The sequence below is a fragment of the Pleurodeles waltl genome, chromosome 9 (assembly GCF_031143425.1).
Source record: "Pleurodeles waltl isolate 20211129_DDA chromosome 9, aPleWal1.hap1.20221129, whole genome shotgun sequence".
Classification (NCBI taxonomy): domain Eukaryota; kingdom Metazoa; phylum Chordata; class Amphibia; order Caudata; family Salamandridae; genus Pleurodeles; species Pleurodeles waltl.
In genome coordinates, this window is record NC_090448.1 from 777,955,839 (window position 1) to 777,975,808 (window position 19,970).

At 42.9% G+C, this 19,970-nt stretch overlaps 1 protein-coding gene across 1 annotated transcript in view; it reads right to left on the minus strand.

Annotated features, from left to right (window-relative positions):
* The window catches only part of LOC138258721 (cathepsin W-like), a 271,120-nt gene that overhangs the window by 143,384 nt on the left and 107,766 nt on the right, over window positions 1–19,970 (minus strand). The window contains exon 6 of the mRNA XM_069206002.1: window positions 2,427–2,513. Within this exon, the coding sequence (XP_069062103.1) occupies window positions 2,427–2,513 (87 nt within the window). The remainder of the gene's footprint in view (window positions 1–2,426; window positions 2,514–19,970) is intronic.

The window sequence follows — 19,970 nt, forward strand, 5'->3', positions numbered from 1 at the left end:
ATTTGCACAAACATATACAGTAACACAGAGAAAACACCACAAAAGGACTTAACACCAGTTTAGAAAAATAGCCAGTATTTATCTAAATCAAACAAGACCAAAATGACAAAAAGCCAACACACACAAGTAAAGATATCATATTTTAAAGTAAAAAGAGACTTAATCCATAAGAATCAATGGATACATTGTTTTAGCACAAAGTAGCGGGTATGCATCAAAAATAAAGCTGCAGAGGTGAGGGTGCATCAGAAAGGCAAGCGATGCGTTGATTCCTTACTCACAATTGAGGCCGTGCACCAATTCTTTCCCCGCTGGGTAAGCAATGCGTTGATTCTTTTCTCGGAGGGAAGGGATGCGTAGATTTCCAGACAAGCAGCCTCTGGTCTGTGCGGTGACGTTGAAGATTTGACACCCAGGGACAAAGCATGGAAAACCAGATGCACAGCAACCATGACGTCGTGCTGAGCTGGCGATGCGTAGATTTCTGCAGCCGCGAGGCAGGTGCTGTGTTGGTTTTACAGCTGCGAGGCAGGTGCTCAGTTGATTTTTCTGACGTTCGGCTCTGTTGCGTGGATTTTCACTCTGGTTCTGCCTGCCTTGCCTTCCAGGGACTGGATGTGGCACCGCTTGGCAAGTCAGGGGGTCTCAGCAAGAGAGCTCAGGTGCTGGCAGATGAAGTCTGTGATGAGACTGAGACTTCTTAACAGGAAGCAAGCTCAGTCCAAGCCCTTGGAGAATCTTCACAAGCAGGATACACAGCAAAGTCCAGTTAAGACGGAAGCAACAACTGCAGGCCAACCCAGCCAAGAACACACAGCAAAGGGGCAGTATTCCTCCTCACAGCTCTTCAGCTCTTCTCCTTGGCTGAGGTTCCTCTTGATCCAGAAATGTTCTAAAATTGTGGGGTCAGCAGTCCAATATTTATACTCATTTCTGCCTTTGAAATAGGTAAACTTCAAAGGAAAGTCCTTGTAGTGCACAAGACCCTGCCTCTTCCTTGCCCTACCCCAGCCACACTCTAGGGGGTTGGAGACTGTACTGTGTTAGGACAGGCAGAGCTCTTTCAAGTGCAGGTGTCAGCTCCTCCCTCCCACTCTAGCCCAGGAACACCCATCAGGATATGCAGGACACACCTCAGCTCCTTTTGTGTCACTGCCTAGAGTGAATTCACAAACAGCCCAACTGTCAATCTGACCCAGAAGTGGATTAAAAGGTATTTAAAGGCAATCTCCATGTTAACCTATGGGAGAGATAGGCCTTGCAATAGTGAAAACCGAATTTGGCCGTATTTCACTACTAGGGCATGTAAAACACACTAGTACATGTCCTACCTTTTAAATACACTGTGCCCTGCCCGTAGGACCGCCTTAGGCCTACTTTAGGGGTGGTGTCTATGTAGTAAAAGGGAAGGTATAGGCCTGGCAAGTGGGTGCAATTGCCAGGTCGAACTGGCAGTTCCAAATTGCCCACACAGACACTGCAGTGGCAGGTCTGAGACATGTTTACAGGGCTACTCATGTGGGTGGCACAATCAGTGCTGCAGACACCCTAGTAGCATTTGATTTACAGGCCGTGGGCACCTCTAGTACACTTTACTAGGGACTTGCTAGTAAATTAAATATGCCAGGCAGGGATAACCAATCATAATCACAATTTAGATAGTGAGCACTTGCACTTTAGCACTGGTCAGCAGTGGAAAGTATGCAGATTACCAAAACCAGCAAAAACAAAATCTAGCACATAGTTAAAAATACAGGAAGCAAAGGCAAAAATACAGGGGAAACCACACCAAGGATGCCAGGTCTAACAATTGTGTTTTCTCTCACTTACTACCACTGCCTATCCACATGCATCTGCCTTTCCCCTGCTCCTTTAGCTCCTCACATGTGCCCTGCTTGTCGTACTTGTTGGAAAATATGAATCTTACTGACCAAGCTCTGCTCCTGAGCACTGTCAGCATGTCATTGTCCAGTGTGAATGCATGTGAGGGACTCTGTGCAGCCTGAATTTGTCCCAGACTGCCCAGCCTCGAAGAGGCGGATACAGTACTGCAGCCATAGGTAGTAGCTGCTCACAGAGCAGATGCAGACTTTGCGACCTCCTCTTTTAGGACAGCACTGTGAGCCTCACAATCTATGCTGAGGAGTCCTCCTGCATGAAAGATACTGAGGTGTAAAAAGAGCTTCAGAGAATTCAACATGAGAATTTCATTATTTCTGATAAAGCTTAAGCATGTAGAACATTCCTAAAATACCCAATCCTGAAAGTATGCAGAGGAGCGGGTGCACTTTTTAAAAGACAAGCCTCTTAATATAGTGGTGGCCTAGAGCTGGCCGACAGGAGAAGGCCAATACTCACGGTTTGTCAGTGTAATCAATAAAAGGTATCGATCATGAATAATTATTCAATTTGCAGTTAGTACGTACGTCGTCGCAGAACTGTCATGAAGGCGTCCCACACCCATCCTCCTTTACAGCCATCCCTGCTGGTACAATTGTCGCAGTCAATGAGCTCTGAAATGATAAATGTCATTACCCATTACCTGAAGGCCCATGCTGGTAGAAACTCAAGTCAAGCAGATGATTAAAATGCACAGGTCCACAAGCCCCTAAATCAGTGAGGGCAGTGGCCTCCACTCCTCTTTGGGGAGCCAACAGCCTTATTTTGAGATCCCCAACTGCCTGATTGACATTTCTGTGGCAGTAGGGTGGATGCACTGAAAGCACGGGTGAACAATGGTCATCTAAACGTGATTGTCTAGTAACTAGAGTTAACATGTTCATCAAGGGACCCAACTCCTGGGGAGTGCACAGTAGCTATTTTCCACCTGTTTTATTATTTTTTAGGTGCAAACAATTCCACAAAAACAGTTTCAGTGTGCTGACATAATAATGCAAGTTGCATCGTGAGTGGGACATTCTATATACAGGAACTCGACTACTTTTATACAAAGATTGATATAGAAAATTAATAAACAACCACTTAATGGGGCATTGTAGGTTTATATACTATTTTCCATTATATAACCACACAGTGATGCTGTTTAATTTAACAGTAATATTCAGCTGCACTTTATTTTATCTCATTAAATGACAGCCTTTACTTGGTGTACAATAATATTAAGGCCCTGATTTATACATTTTGGTGCAAAACTTCACTAATGCAGTTTTGCACCAAAACGTTTAGCACTGGCTTGCACCATTTATGTACACCAGCCGGTCACCATATGTATAGAATGGTGCAAGCCAGGGTAAAGGGTAGGCTAGCGTAAAACAAAATGACGTTAATCGGGTGCAGCTCGCGGTATGGAAGAAAGGGGTTTTGCACCATAAAATGACGTTAGGCAGGTTAGAGTAAAAAAATGACCCTAACCTGCCTACAGTCATTTTCTAACGCAAAACTATCCATACCACACGACTCTTGTCTTAGAAAAGACAAGAGTCATGCCCACCACCCCAATGGCCAGCACAGGGGACCAGGGTCCCCTGGGCATGGTCACTGCACCGAGTGCCATGTAGCGGAGCCCATTTCAGGGCCCTCAATGGCACTTAAAAAAAAATACTTACCTGAACTTACCTATACTTACCTGTGGTGGGGTCCCCCATCCTCCGCTGTCCCTCTGGTGGGTGTGCCCCTGGGGCCTGGGGAGGGCATCTGTGGGCTTATTCCACCATGGTGGTCCACCATGGAAATAGGCTCACAGGTCCCCTAATGCCTACCCTGACCCAGATGTTAAAAAATGGTGCAAAGCAAGCTTTGCACCATTTTTTGACCCCTCCTCCCTCCTGTGCACGATTTTAGCATGGGGGGATAAATATGGCGCTAAGGTAATAGAGTCATTTTTTTCACGGGAATGCCTACTTTGCATCTCATTGTCGTAAAGTAGGTTTCCAAGTCCAAAAAATGGCTTTAACTCCATAACTTTGGTGCTAGATGGGTCTAGCGCCAAAGTATAAATATGGAGTTCGTTTTGCACCAAATTTGCGTAAAACAAGTATAAATATGCCCCTTAAATGGGTAACAGTCTCATAGTAATATATGGTATTTACAACACTTAGAAATAACTAAAGTGCAGAATGAAGTGCTATATAAAAAAATATAGTTATTGTACTTGAAAACGGCAGAAGTGCAGGATGAATGTCCTTATTTACACAACTGATTATTGTTGTTTTTAGTAAATTGAGGTGGCTATAATTGCTTAGCCTTTGAAATTGCTTGTGCATAGACTGACTCAGCACAATTCTTCTGGCCATTTATAGGCACAAGCCTAAGATGAGACTGGTTGTTACCCAGCAATACTTGCCTTTCAAAAGGCACAATCCTTACTTGTCTAACCTGTAAACCAATCCTATCACATTATTGGCATCTATTTCAGGAGTCATTAAAGACTTCGCTAAGTAAAAAACAAGCTACTTACCTGTATACTGTAGTTATCTATTACTGATATCTTTTATAAATTCACGTGCTTAAGTTATCCCTGTTGTGGAGGAAGGAGTCTAACGGTATTATACTAACAGGCAGTTCAAAACATGTTAAGCTTTAATACCCATACCTCAGATTTCTTACACATGAGTGTTTATATTGTGACATAGATGAGCTCATACCAGCTAGGAGGGTTAAGAACTATAGTGTACACGTTAAGTAACTTGTTTTTTCTCCAGTATTGGGTCTTCCATAGAGTTCCACACTTGAATCAGAATAGCAAGCAGTAAATACGACTTGTATAGATATGCAAGTATTGTAGAAAAATGTCAGTTTTGCATTACCTACCAAATTAGGAGAGGTTGGAGGGAATCGTGTGAAAACATTTACATTTGTTAATCAGCTCACATTATGAAAAAAGGTGGGGAAAGATTGCTTGCCCAACTGAATAAGGACAGTAGTGTTAAGTAAACACATGGATGTTCTTCCATGTAGCATGCTATGCAAATCTTTGACGGGGGACACCAGAAAATATTGCAGTAAAAGTTGCCATGGTCCTTGTGGAATGAACCATTACAACCTATTTTTTTTAATGACAGAAGACTATGCTAGTTGAAACCCAACGTTCTACTGTCTATTTGGAAACAGCATACATCGTTCCTGGGTGACCTTCGGCAACTAGAAGTTGCTCAGATTTTCTAAAATTCTAAGTTCTGTCAATATAGAAAGTGAGGCAACTGTGTAAATCCAGAGGGTGGCGAATTCCTTCTGCTGCAGTCTTAAGATCTTTGACAAACGTCCAGAGTGCCGCTGGTTTATTAAGGTGAAATTCTGATGGTGCCTTAGGAATAAAAATGCACATTTATTCTTAGTATGACTCTGTTGTCCCAGTATTGCAAATATAGCTCTTTGGTAATGGGTGCTCCTATCTCTCGCACACTGCTTGCTGTTGTCAGACCAAGTAGGAGAGATTTCTCCCAAGACAGGCATTTTAAATCTGCCTTGTGAATAGGTTCAAAAGGGTATTTTGCTAGCTGTGTTAAAGAAGTCTTAAGTTGCAATAGAATTGGAGTGTTAGAAATGGGGTTTTTCGTTGGCAGTCAGGTTGCCCTCTGTCCAAGCAAGAACCCTCACTCTAGTCAGGGTAAGTCACACACAATCCAAAATCAGCCTGTGCTCACCCTCCGGTAGCTTGGCACGAGCAGTCAGGCTTAACTTAGAAGGCAATGTGTAAAGCATTTGTGCAATAAATCATACAACACCATAGCATAACACCACAAAAATACACCACACAGTGTTTAGAAAAATATATAATATTTATCTGGGTATCTTCAGGTCAAAACGATCAAAGTTGCAATACGAATTTGTAAAGATATCACTGAAAAGTGATATAAAGTGTCTTACGTCTTTAGAAAGGAAACAAAGTCTCTTTCAAACACAAAGTACCTAGTTTCTGGTGGAAAATCTCCTCAGAGGGCCACAGGAGAAGAGGTACGTGGAAAACTGGTGTGTGCGTCGATTTCACCTCAGCACACACGGACTTGCGTCGTTATTTTCCACGCGGGGAGTTGTGTGTCGTTTTCCGGCGCGTGGACAGTCTCTTACTGTGGTTTGCGGGGAGTACCAGATGTCCCGGGTCTGTGCGTGGATTTTCCTGCTTGTTTTCCGGCTGCGCGTCGTTCTGCGGGGCTGCGCGTCGAAGTTTCGATCTCACGGCAGGCGTCGCATCGATTTCTCCTGCGGAGTCGGGAGGTGTTGTCCTTGCGAGGCCGTGCGTCAAAGTTTTGATGTCACGGCAGGCGTCGCGTCGATTTCTCCTGGGAAGTCGGGCGGCGTTGTCCTTGCGAGGCCGTGCGTCAAAGTTTCGTTCTCACGGCAGGCGTTGCGTCGATTTCTCCTGCGGAGTCGGGCGGCGTTGTCCTTGCGAGGCCGTGCGTCAAATTTTTGATCTCACGGCAGGCGTCGCGTCGATTTCTCCCGGGAAGTCGGGCGGCGTTGTCCTTGCGAGGCCGTGCGTCAAAGTTTCGGTCGTCCCGAAGACGTCGCGTCGATCAGCGTCGGTGTGCGGCGTTTTTCTTGCTGCAGAACAAGCTGTGCGTCGAAAAGTTCGCCGCACGGAGCGTCCAAGAGGAAGAGAGAAGTCTTTTTGGTCCTGAGACTTCAGGGAACAGGAGGCAAGCTCTATCCAAGCCCTTGGAGAGCACTGTTACAGCCAGACAAGAGTTCAGCAAGGCAGCAGGCCAACAGCAAGGCAGCAGTCCTTTGTAGAAAAGCAGACAGGTGAGTCCTTTGAGCAGCCAGGCAGTTCTTCTTGGCAGGATGTAGTTTCTGGTTCAGGTTTCTTCTCCAGCAAGTGTCTGATGAGGTAGGGCAGAGGCCCTGTTTTATACTAAGTTGTGCCTTTGAAGTGGGGGTGACTTCAAAGAGTGTCTAAGAAATGCACCAAGCCCCCTTTCAGTTCAATCCTGTCTGCCAGAGTCCCAGTAGGGGGTGTGGCAGTCCTTTGTGTGAGGGCAGGCCCTCCACCCTCCCAGCCCAGGAAGACCCATTCAAAATGCAGATGTATGCAAGTGAGGCTGAGTACCCTGTGCTTGGGGTGTGTCTGAGTGAATGCACAAGGAGCTGTCAACTAAACCTAGCCAGACGTGGATTGAAGGGCACAACAAGGTTTTAGTGCAAAGAAATGCTCACTTTCTAAAAGTGGCATTTCTAGAATAGTAATATGAAATCCGACTTCACCAGTCAGCAGGATTTTATATTACCATTCTGGCCATACTAAATATGACCTTCCTACTCCTTTCAGATCAGCAGCTGCCACTTCAACAATGTATGAGAGCAGCCCCAATGTTAGCCTATGAAGGGAGCAGGCCTCACAGTAGTGTAAAAACGAATTTAGGAGTTTTACACTACCAGGACATATAACCACACAAGTACATGTCCTGCCTTTTACCCACACAGCACCCTGCTCTAGGGGTTACCTAGGGCACACATTAGGGGTGACTTATGTATAGAAAAAGGGGAGTTCTAGGCTTGGCAAGTACTTTTAAATGCCAAGTCGAAGTGGCAGTGAAACTGCACACACAGGCCTTGCAACGGCAGGCCTGAGACAAGGTTAAGGGGCTACTGAGGTGGGTGGCACAACCAGTGCTGCAGGCCCACTAGTAGCATTTAATCTACCTGCCCTAGGCACATATAGTGCACTCTACCAGGGACTTACAAGTAAATTAAATAGTCAATCATGGATAAACCAATCAGTAGTACAATTTACACAGAGAGCATATGCACTTTAGCACTGGTTAGCAGTGGTAAAGTGCCCAGAGGTCAAAAGCCAACAACAACAGGTCAGAAAAAATAGGAGGAAGGAGGCAAAAAGTTTGGGGATGTCCCTGTCAAAAAGCCAGGTCCAACATGGAGGTTTTCTGATGGGGGGCCTGAAAAGATCTTCAGTAAATCCCTTGATAACTGTTAGACCTGGCAGCCTTAGGGTGGTCTTTCCATCAACTATATGCCTACCTCCTCCACTTTTCTGACTTCATTTCTGCTGGCTTTACGACTCCGTTCACTTTACCACTGCTAACCAGTCCTAAAGTGCCTGTCCTCGCTCACTTATATCATGGTAACGTTAGCTTAACCCCAATTGGCATACTCAATGTATTTATAAGTCCCTAATAAAGTGCACTGTATGTGCCCAGGGCATGTAAATTAAAGGCTTCTTGTGGGCCTGCAGCACTGATTGTGACACCCACTTAAGTAGCCCTCTAAGCTTGTCTCGGGCCTGCCAGTGCAGAGCCTGTGTGTGCAGTCTTGCACTGCCAGGTCGACCTGGCAAAATAGCCCTTTTTCCAGGCCCAAACCTTCCCTTTTTATTCATATGTCACTCCTAAGATAGGCCCTGAACCACCCAGAGGGCAGGGTGAAATGTATTCAAAAGGCAAGACATGTAACTGTAGGTTTTAAATGCCCTGGTAGATAAAAACTCCTAAAGTCGTTTTCACTACAGCAAGGACTAACTTTCCTATAGGATAACATTGGGATTAACTTATTATATTTTAATACGTTTGTCAAGTTTGGTGTCTCTGGACTCACAATTTAAAATCACAATTTATGGTGAAGTTGGATTTTAAATTGCAGTTCTGAAAATACCACTTTTAGAAAGTTAAGACAAGTGAAAGTGCCAGCAAAGGATTTATTGTGACATATACTATTGAATCAATTAGTTAAATATTTAAGATGTCCAAAAGTGACATTAAAACTGAATTAAGTAGCTATTTAACACGATAGAAAGAAGAAGACAAAAATGAGAATGCAGGTGAATATGTTGGCAAACTTGTATTTCAAAAATATAAATATTTAAAACAAAATTACAGAAGTTCAAATATACATCTCAAGATACATTGACACTGTATAATTCTAATACAGTTAAATTCTTCTGCAACATAGGTTGATGTGTGGGCAACCCATTTTCGAGCAACTGAGACTGTCTCTCACAAAAATACAAGGCTCACAATCAGTGTTAATGAAATTCACAGAGGAGAGTCAGGTTATGCTTTGACGTTTCGGTCTCGGTCGTGAAACATCAACAAAACCATCTTCAGGACTGTGTCTTTCTTATGAAAAAGAAGGACTACCACGAGACAAATGTGGGGCAGTAATCATCAAAAAGAGAAAATTCACATGAAGCAGATAATAAATAATCTGTTTGTGAGCTGATGAAATAGGAGGGACATTCTGAGAAGAGCACCAAACGCAGAACTGCTCCCCTAGGCGTTGTAATTTTGTTTTCAAAATCTCCTGTGGCCTTTGCACATATCTATCTGCAATCTTCTGCGATGGCAAGGAGATGGCATTCATTATGCTCAGGAGCCAACCCAATAAATTGAGTGATATTGGGTTTGGATGTAACACTCAGCCATTGTCCATCGTTAAGAGTGCTGTAACCAGGTTGAAAGGAATGAAAGCACACTGAAAGGAGAAGTAGCTCTTTCTACCAGTACTGTCAGCGCCATGTTGGGGATATCAGAATGAGATTGCACGGTTCCTCTTTAATTGTATTAGCTTCAGCACCATAAGAATTGGATGGAAAGTATAGGCAAAGAATCCCATCTATTCTATGTTAATGCATTTACCAATGATCTATCTTAAGGGAACCTGCTGGCATAAAACTGTCACTTGCGGTTCTTGGTGGTCACAAACAGGTCAAGGTTCAGAGATCCTAATCTTTAAAATATAGTTTTTAATTGGCGATTATCTAGTTCCCATTTGTGACATTCCTTTGAATTTCGACTCAGGGTGAGCACATTGGTTGCTGGTACCTGGAACATGTTCCACTTTCAAAGATATCCCGTGGTTGATAGCCCAAATTACATTTTTTTGTGTCTCTCTGGACAGTAGTCTTGACCTTGTTTCTCCCTGCTGGTTTATGTAGTATATGACTGTTGTGTTGTTTGTGTGTACTAGTAAGGAGTACCCAGACATCCTTGGAAGGAAGGCTTGCTGTCCTAAGGTCACATCTCAGAGTCCTAAGAGATTGATATGAATTTGAGATTCTTGAAATAACCCTTGTCTGTTGACTCTTAAGTCCTGAAGGTGAGCTCCAAGCCTTCTAGGGATGTATTTGTGGTCGATACGAAAACAGGAGGTGAATAGAGAAAGGTCAGTACTGTTCGTACATTGTTTTCTTTTGTCCACCAGGGCATCTCTTCCTTCATGTTTTTTGTGATCTTGACTAAGTCCTCAGAGGATCTTTGGTATTAAGACCATTGGTGGTCTAGTTCTACCTGGAATGGTCACATTGGCAATTTGAAATCACAGGGATGCACAATGACATCTTGCCAAGGAAGAATTTGTACATGTCAACTGAAGTAGACTATTTTTTTGTGATTTGTGAGCAAGAGCTTCTTCTTTGTGGGAAAGTCTTTCCCTGGTTGCTGTTTAGTAATGCTCCAAAGAGGTTATTTTCCATTTTAGTGCTAGAGGAGATTTTGCCTTGTTGAGGTTTAAACCTATATTGTTGAAAAGTTGAAGAAAACCTTTATTGAGACTCTTGTCTTCAAAAAGGCTTGGGCCTTGTCAAGTCAATAGTCAAAATAATGGAAAATGTGGTGACCCAATCTTCTGAGATAAGCTGCCACTGATATCATGCATTTGGTAAAGATGCGTGGAGCAGATTAAATCTAAAGGGAGAACTTTGAATTGGTAATAGTGACCAGCCACTTCAGATCTTAATTATTTTCTGTGGGCAGAATGCATTGACATGTGAAAGAAGCATACTGGAGGTCTAGGGATGTCATGTAATCTCACTTGTTTAATAGCTGTTGAAATTTCTGAAGAGTGACCACCTGAAATGATTGCTTCTTTAGGATTTTTCAAGCTGTCTTAGATCTCTAGCATTGGTCTCCTTTCACCTGATTTCTTTCTATCAGGGAAATAAACTTGACTAGTAACCTATGTTTTGACTGGAAGTAGGGCACAATCTTTATTGCTAATTTTATTTCAAATTGTGGTAATTGTAGCATTGATCTTCTTTGAGGTGGGGTGTAGGGTGCAGATTTAATTCCATGACTCAGCGGTCTGTTCCAATAGCCCTCCAATGTTTGTAGAAGTTTGATATAGGTTCATCTATCGATTGGTGAATATCATGGAAGATGTCTGCTATCGTTGTGGGGTCTTCGTTTTTCTCTGAGGCACCTGTCTGGAGTTAGCTGATAGTGAAGGTTTTCTATTTCTTAATGGCGGTATTGCTGGCTGTGACTTTGCTGATTTGAGTGGTAGCATTGGTATCAATAACGCTGGTATCTGCCTCTACAAGAAAATTGACGTCTCCCTCTAGTACACCAAAAAGAGTGGATTTTTCCTTGGACTCCTAAGGATCATGTGTGTTTGTGTCTGTTTTGATAGATTGTAAAGAATTGCCAACAAGATTTCCAAACAAAACGTATCCGTCATAACGTATGTTGATAATCTTGGTCTGGACCTCAGAGAGGAAAGATGTTGATTTGAGCCATCCCTGATGCCTAAGAACTGCCGCACCCCTAACTGCTGAAGCCAGTGGAGGCTGTATCTATTGCTGTGATGATGATCTTGGAGGATGCTTTCTCTTCCTCTAGGATAACAACCTTTGTCTCATTTCTCTTATCTTCTGGAAGGTGTTGTAGGCTAGAGCGCAAGTCCAACCATATTTGTCTATCATATATGCAAACTATGACTAGAGCATTAGAGGTTCTGACAGTAGTAGCCGCCATAGTCGATAAATATTTTCTCAAGTTATCTAGTCTCCTTCCTTCTTTGCAGACCAAGGATAGAATGATTCCTTCATATTCTTTGGTCTACATGCATGACCACATATTCAGGTCTTGAGTGGCCTATGAGAACAGATGGAGACTATTCTGGAGACTTGTATTTCTAATTGAGGCTCTAGATAATAACTGCAACTTTTGCTAGGTTCTTTATATTCTTGCATCTCTCTGCCCAGACATCGTCAATAAAAGGGATAGACCTTACAGATTTTCTAATTGTTTCTTCTAAGTCATACAAGAAACCTTTAGTTGGTTTGGTAGGCAAAGGAAAGTCAAAATGTTCTGATACTCTTTCACACAAAGCATGAATTCCATCTATGACATCTGGAGGCGAGTTAGCCTGAGGTGGAGTACAGGGAGCAGATAACAGAGCTGCATAGTCATCCCACTCTGTTCCTTAGTCAACTGGAAGTTAATCCGGAATTTCACTATCTTCCTGTTCGTTATCAGAGTATATGTCCTCATGTGGAGGTGGTATGAGAAGTCTTTTAGTAGGAGGCTCTACTAATTGATTAGGTAACCTTGGACTAGTAGAAGATGGGATCATCTTTGTTGTATGGGGTGTTGAAGGGTGAGAATGTGTTTGCATCACTGGTGATTTGGGTTGTTCAGGAAATTGATAATAATAAACCATTAACATTAAGCATAAGTCCTTAACCCTAGCTGTGGACACCTGCATCATGGGTTCATCATGATAGTGGTCACTTTCTTCTACAGAGTTGTTCTCACAGTGTTCCTGAAAAGATTCGATGTCTCTGGTTTGCAGGGTTGGTCAAGATGGTGGCTGTCTGACAAACAAACATTCCTCTTCTGTATACTGATTGTAATCATTATCATCATTATAGTCTTGATATTTAACTTTTAGTTGTAATGGGCTATACGCAGCTCCAAAGAGACCCTAATCATCAGAGTATTCTGAGTGGAGTAAGTGCCTTGGTGGATAAGGCAACACTTTAATGGCCAATTTGTATTCCGGGAGAATTGGCACTAGAATGCCCTTATCTGAAATTAATATGATCTTTGAAGGTCTTGTTGTTCAGTCTGTCGGTGAAGCCTTAATGAGTTGATGAAGACATGTGTCGATCCATCAACTGTTCTCACGTCATTGACGCTGAGGCTGTCAACACTGTCACCATCCACATTGTTGGTGTCCTAGTCATTGTGATAATGGATCCATGACTTGTCGCCATTTTCTTTGTTGAAGGAGTAGTCAACGATGTTTCTGTAGATGGAATATTCCCTATTTATCCTTTGACTTTACCTTTTGGGATGGAGTTGAGAGTTCTGAGTGACCGTCTAGAGACTTGACTCATTTTCCCTGTGGCTTTCTGAAACTGCAGGCGTAGAAGTTGCAGGTCTACGAGACTACACCTCATTGCTCGTTTGTCTTTTTTTCTCTGACCCACCAGGATGTTCACCTTGAGAAGAATCCTTAGGAGAATTTAGTTTTGAATGGTCTTTTATAGTGTTTTTTTTAGCCTTTTTTGAAGTATTTAGTTCCTTTCTAAAAATGGAATGTCCTTGGCTTTAAAATACTGGAGCCATAAATGAAGTCCAGATTCTCCTTGTAGAAGTGCCTTGGTAGAAAAAAGTGCAACAGATGTTGCACTCTTTAGGCATGGGGGAGGGGTGTAGACAATAAAGACACACTTTGAGGGATATTCCGAAAATAGGATACATAAGGCCAAGAGGTGAGTCAGGTTGTTGTGGTAAGCTGTTGAAGGATCAAATTTAGGGAAAATATTTGAAAAAAAGTTTTCCTGGCCCTTGAGGGGAGAGGTGCTGGTCTTCATGTACTGTGACTAACTGAATGCTGTTCCTTTTCTAATGATGTGAATAGGCTAACAATTTGGCCTTTCCAAGCTACTTAAGCTTAGCTTTTATACATATTTCTATAATAGTATCAGACTCCCATTTTGAGGATGAGGGTGATTTAAGCATGTGAATCTAAGGAAGATCCAGTACTGGAGAATAAGGAGGATCACCACCAATCCACTGTGGCATTAGAGGTCTCATCTCTACTTGCCCTGGGGGGAACTGCCTACCTTATTTAGTATCACCGGTGTAGTGGAGCATTTTCCCTCCCTTTCGACAAAACGGGGCACAGTTTTGAGGGAAATTACATTTTTGGCAGCCCGTAAAGTCACAACGAGGCACATGGCTTTATTTTCCACGGTTTGCAGGATATAGATTTCCAGTGTCTCCCCACCTGAGGCTCTGCTTTCAGAAACCAAACAGTTGCCCCATTTCTACCTGAGGTTGAGGAAACGTGGAGCTAGCAGATGGGGAATCTGCCATTTTTGGACCCTCTTTATTCTTCCCATCTCTAATTGGCCTGTCAGAAAAATAAACCTAAAATGTGATTGACACATCCAGCTTCACAGGCTTTTAAAAAATCACACTTTGGACATTTAATCAATTTGGGCCGTATGTAGAGCTTAAGCAATGGTATACTCATTCAAATTGTGATGGCAATCCCATTTGCCATGTTACTAGTGCCTTAAGCCATAATGCATTTGTAATACAACAGATGGGAAATTCACCACATTTGTGATGGAGCAACTCATTCTTAATTGCATTAACTCCCCTTTAAAAGATTAAGGGGGCCATTCCGACCCCGGCGGTCAAGGACCGCCGGGGCCGGGGTCGGCGGGAGCACCGCCAACAGGCCGGCGGTGCCCCGCAGGGCATTCTGACCGCGGCGGTTTGGCCGCGGTCAGAACAGGAAAACCGGCGGTCTCCCTGCGCCGCCATGGGGATTCCGACACCCCATACCACCATCCTGTTCCTGGCGGTTTGCCCGCCAGGAACAGGATGGCGGTATGGGGTGTCGTGGGGCCCCCGTAAGAGGGCCCCACAAAGAATTTCAGTGTCTGCTGAGCAGACACTGAAATTCGCGACGGGTGCAACTGCACCCGTCGCAACTTCCCACTCCGCCGGCTCCATTCGGAGCCGGCTTCCTCGTGGGAAGGGGATTCCCGCTGGGCTGGCGGGCGGCCTCCTGGCGGTCGCCCGCCAGCCCAGCAGGAAACACAGAATCACCGCGGCGGTCTTCAGACCGCGGAGCGGTGTTCTGTCAGGGGAATTCTGGTGGGCGGCCTCCGCCGCCCGCCAGAGTTAGAATGACCCCCTAAGTCTGGCATTTGACTGACTCTGTTCCAGCACTATTTGCTTTAAAAACACACACCAGATGTGATCAACTATGAACATGCGTTTAAAAAAAATGCCTGCCTACCAGAAACAGTCAGCTAAGCTCCTGCTCCACCCTTGTGATGGTGAGATATTTCCAAATGTATTTCACAACGTTGATTAAATTATGCCAGTAGCATAATAAGGAAACCCAATTAGGCAAACAAGCTAATGGGAATCATGTATCTAAAGACTCTAGTATGGTGAAAAGACAAAAATGATATCTCAATGAATGGTGGACATGGTAACTATCAGTCAAACTCTTTTGAATAGTGAAGAACAGCAAAACAAACTTGAAAGCAGAGTGATTGCCTTTGAAGAAAGACCTTCCATTTTGGAGGACAAAAGTATTTGCATGGAGGTTAGAATTTGGCTTGCAATTACAGTTAAAAGAGGAACAGTATAGATTTATTTAGCAGGAAAACTAATGTGGACACAATAATATAAGAATTTCTGGTTTTCAAGAATGGATAGAAAAAGGTAAAGCAATTGAGCTTCAAAAAAACTTTTACCACATTGCTGGATTCAACACCAGGAAAACAAATAGCAACAGAGAGAGCTCATTGCGAGGGACGTAAGCCATTAGGATGCTGAAGACCTAGACAATTCATAATTAAGATCACAAAGTTTTGAGTTAAAGAATTACTTCTCAAGCATGCCAGAGAGATGCCCACACAACAGAACATAAATTTATTACAGCAAAGGATTTAGAAATGATTCAGAAAATATTTAAAATAACTCTAAAAAAAGAGGCAAGGCTATGATGAAAGGGAAATAATTAAAGGCTGATGGACAGTATTAACAGTCAGAATGTTTCAATGGTTGGTTATATTTAAATGTTTATATACTTATGTAAATTTCAAAGAAAATAAATGCAATTAGTTCAGAAATTAAAATATGTCAAAATATTTAAAAAAGACAGAGCACCTTAATAAACTTGGGGCCCGGATGTAGCAAACTTTTTGCATGGCGCAAACAACGAATTTCACTGTTTGTGACATGCAAAAAGCACATCGCGATGCCCAATCCCCGTTTTGGGAGTCGGTAACCTGGTTACCGACTCACAAAACGGGACTGCGAGTCGCAATTAGGAAGGGGTGTTCCCTTCCTAATTGCGAGTCACAGCGCGATGCTGTATTGCTTTGTGACCGCGAATGTGGTCGCAAAGCAATCGCAGTTACCACCAGTGTCATACTGGTGGTAACCCATTCACAAAAGGTAAGAGGTCCCTATGGGACCCCTTCCACTTTGTGAATGGCCTGGAAAACATTTTTAACTTTTGTAATGCATCTCGTTTTCCTTTAAGGAAAACGGGCTGCATTACAAAAAAAACAAACTGCTTTATTTAAAAGTAGTCACAGACATGGTGGCCTGCTGTCTCCAGCAGGCCACCATCCCTGTGAGTGCTGCGAGTCGCAAGGGGGTCGCAAATTGCAACCCACCTCATTAATATTAATGAGGTGGGCCTTTGCGATTCCCTTGTGAGTCGCAGATGGTGTCAGGGACACCATCCTGCATCCTGAATTGCGACTCGCAAATTGCGAGTCGAAATTCAGGAAATTCGTACATCTGGCCCTTAAGTCTACATATAAATTGACTTTGGGAGTGGCCTTTATTAATCAGTAGGGCTCTACAAATATAGTTAGGCTGCTTATATTATTAATATCATGATCATATATGGAGATTTTGGTCAGCAGGAAAGGCAGGTGATACCTGGTCATATGCTACAGGCTTTCTTCAAATCTGCTACAGCTCTGTCGGAGCCACTGAAGCTGCCTTTAATGTCAGCATGAAGCCTTTTTTGGTTGGTAGTAAGATCATCAAGGCTGTGTTCAGAAGTACTTGAGGAAATGCCTGTGACACCATCACGCACAACACATATAAGGCGTCACAGGTATGGTGTTCATCAGAGCCCTGTCAATGTAAACACATTGCGCAAAGCGATGACAGGCACACTAGTCAGCATACCATAATGTCATTTTATTTGCAAGTTAGCAACATTTTGTAGAGCAGACACAAATCTCTGTATAGGACTCTTTGACACAGTATGGCACACACAGCCATGTATTGGACCCTGTGCCATAGTAATCTGTTGTACTGTTACACATCGCAGTCGAAAACCTCAAATTTGAAGACTGCAAGCATAACTCCTATTGTGAGTGCATAATAATCTTACAACATTTTGGACATATTGACAAAAATGCCACACGTATTCTTACATTTGACACAATTCCATGACTGTCCTTAATGGGTAGTGCAAGGTCCTGGGGGACTCTGTGGAGTTGATCTCTTAGCACTGACAGGCTATGGGCTTCAATAAACCGTTCTCTGATTCGTTGCTTACTTAAAATTTTATGTAGCAATATTTCATGTCAGTCATTAGGACATTGGTGTGGTAAGCAATATTATCTGTATTCACTATTTGGGATGTTTGTATACAGTAAATAAAAAACTGTGCTTGTACTAAACTGAGTGAGCGTTGGAGTGATCACAGTTTCTGCTAATGCCTTTCCATGAAATCTATCACTTATTGCCATTGTACATATTAATATTTCTATTAAGCTAGGGGGTTTGACGGAATATCACATTATGAAAACATCTGCTTTTGTTCTCCTTCTCACTTGGCACCCTTTCAATTTATTTTTCATAATTATGCTTTATTTCTTAAACATAAATGTTGGATGGGAAATTCAAACTAGAGATTATTAGCTAAATGATGAATTTACTTTTAATAATTTTAAAGAATACGATTTTTTAAAAATAATTATATTGCATAAGATTTGTTTTTGTAGTGAATGTTTATAGCTTTTTCAATGTTATATTAAAGAATAAATTGCGGTAACAAGGTAACAGTATTTCCCTAGAATGCAAAAAGGCATAAACAGTCCTGTTCAAAGCAAAAACTACTGAATTATTTAAAATAAAAGGAACAAACTGCTTTTTGATAGGTAACCCAGCTTTTATAAGAAAACGATAACTAAAGTCGTTACAAAACACCCTAAAATATAGTAGCAATTACAATAGGAATGTAACTATTATTTTTAAATGGGCAAACAACCGGGAACTCTTGTGGCTCTGATGACCAGGAGCAGCGGCCAGGTGCTGCAACGCAAAGCTCTGAGTGAATGGCACTCTCGGGAGGAAGTCTGAAGGGGAACGACGAGCGGAGTGGGGGGTGAGGAGTGGTGATGATTGTGGACCATCAGAACTCAGTTTGGTGCCTATTTGGAGACGCGGTGGGGCGGGGGGGCACGGATCTGTGATACATGGGCAATTGAATGGGATAGGGATGGCATGCATGGCCATGTTCGACCACCCTCCTGCCTGTGTGGCGATAAGGTGACAGCTGGGGGAAATGCCAGAGCTTGAGATACGGACACCCTGGTGCTCTCTTCTCCCCCTATTTTGCCCGTATTCCCCTCCCTCCCCCCGACCCCACCGACATTTTCTGTGTTCTCTTACTTGCTGATAGCGTCTAGATTATTGTAGAATTAAAAGAACATTGGATATCTACTGGACAAAATGTGGCCATATGAAGGTGACTGCTACACCACCATGATGTTGGTATTGTTTAGTGTGTTATGCAATGCTGTTGTATTGCTCGTTGTAAAAACTGAATAAAGACCTTTCTAAAAAAAAAACAAGTATTAAAAAAAAAAGTATGCTCGGTGTCTTATCAAAAAAGCTTTGTCTGATACTGACCGTGGATGTGAGCATGTCGACATTAACCTAAACTGTCCTTCTGGGTAACATATATGCAGCTAATGCAATCCCAAACACATTTTAAAGAGCTTTCTAAGCAGCAGGAGAGTTTGTTCTGTTTGAAGATGATAGTACGGAGGTTTTAGATGTTTTGTAGCAAAGTAGATCAGCCTAGAGGTTTTAATCTAGCTAAAGAACTTTAATATATATGTATAAAATGTGATCTTCACGAAATATGCAGTTGCAACACAAATGTTTTCTCACAAGTGCATCATTCCTTTCCTATAATAAATATGCTTCTATTTTTAGGACTATTAGCAAGTACAATGCAAATTGATTCCAGTCAGAAATAGTGATACCTAATCATACAGGTATCACACTTCGGCTGAATCTAGAAAAAATAACTAACTACTCTTTTAAATGGACACTAAGGTCCCGTGAAGCCTTTGTTTAATTTATGAGAACATTCTGCCCTCTAATGGCAGAATGTTCTAATAGCCTTAAAACCCTCCGTAGCGGGCTCTACCGGCTATTAAAGGCCCTCTCCCTTGTTAAAGGCCCTCGCCTTCGGCTCGGGCCTTTAACACGGGAGCGGGTTTTTAATAGCCTGTAGAACCCGCTACGGTGGGTTCTAAGGCTATATTAGAACAATAGAATGTTGAGATCTCACTGAAAACAATGAAGGCTAATAATGGCCTTCTGCTCCAACATTCCAATGTTAGTGCCAGATTTACTCAAAAGTGGCACAGTGCAGTGCTGCGCCAAAATTGGCAGCGCCACATCACTTTAGAAACGCAGGGATGTGCCGTACTTACTAGAATAAGGCCCACCCCTGCGTTTCCCCCTGCGCTGGCACTAAATTGAGCTGCCTAGCACCAACTCAGGCATTCTTGCACCATCTTCCAAGGTTGTCTGCGTTGAGCGGTTTGATTGTTTATGTGAGGGAAGGTGACCCTTCCTGCACATAAACAATCACAAATGGCGATTTGGCACTTCTGTGTGTGCTGCCAAAGCGTCATTTTGAAATGATTGGTTATGTGCAGGAAGGGACACCTTCCTGCTTAATAAACAATGATTTCTGGCATTTTGCTCTTTCTATGCAAGCTGCAGAATGCAGCCCACTTTGAAAAAGCAAAAAACGAGGAGGACGAGGAGGAATAAAAGTATTCCTCCTTGTTGCGCCTTGGTAACGCCACCCCTGGGTTGGCATTAGATTTGTGCGTTGCCTCAGGTTTACGAAAACTCGTAAATCTGAGACACCGTCAAAATGCAATGGGTGTTGCTGTGGCACGACCCCAGCAAAAACCATTGCACGCCCCTTCCACGCAAAGTGCTGCGAGTGAATGGGCTGTATTTACAAGG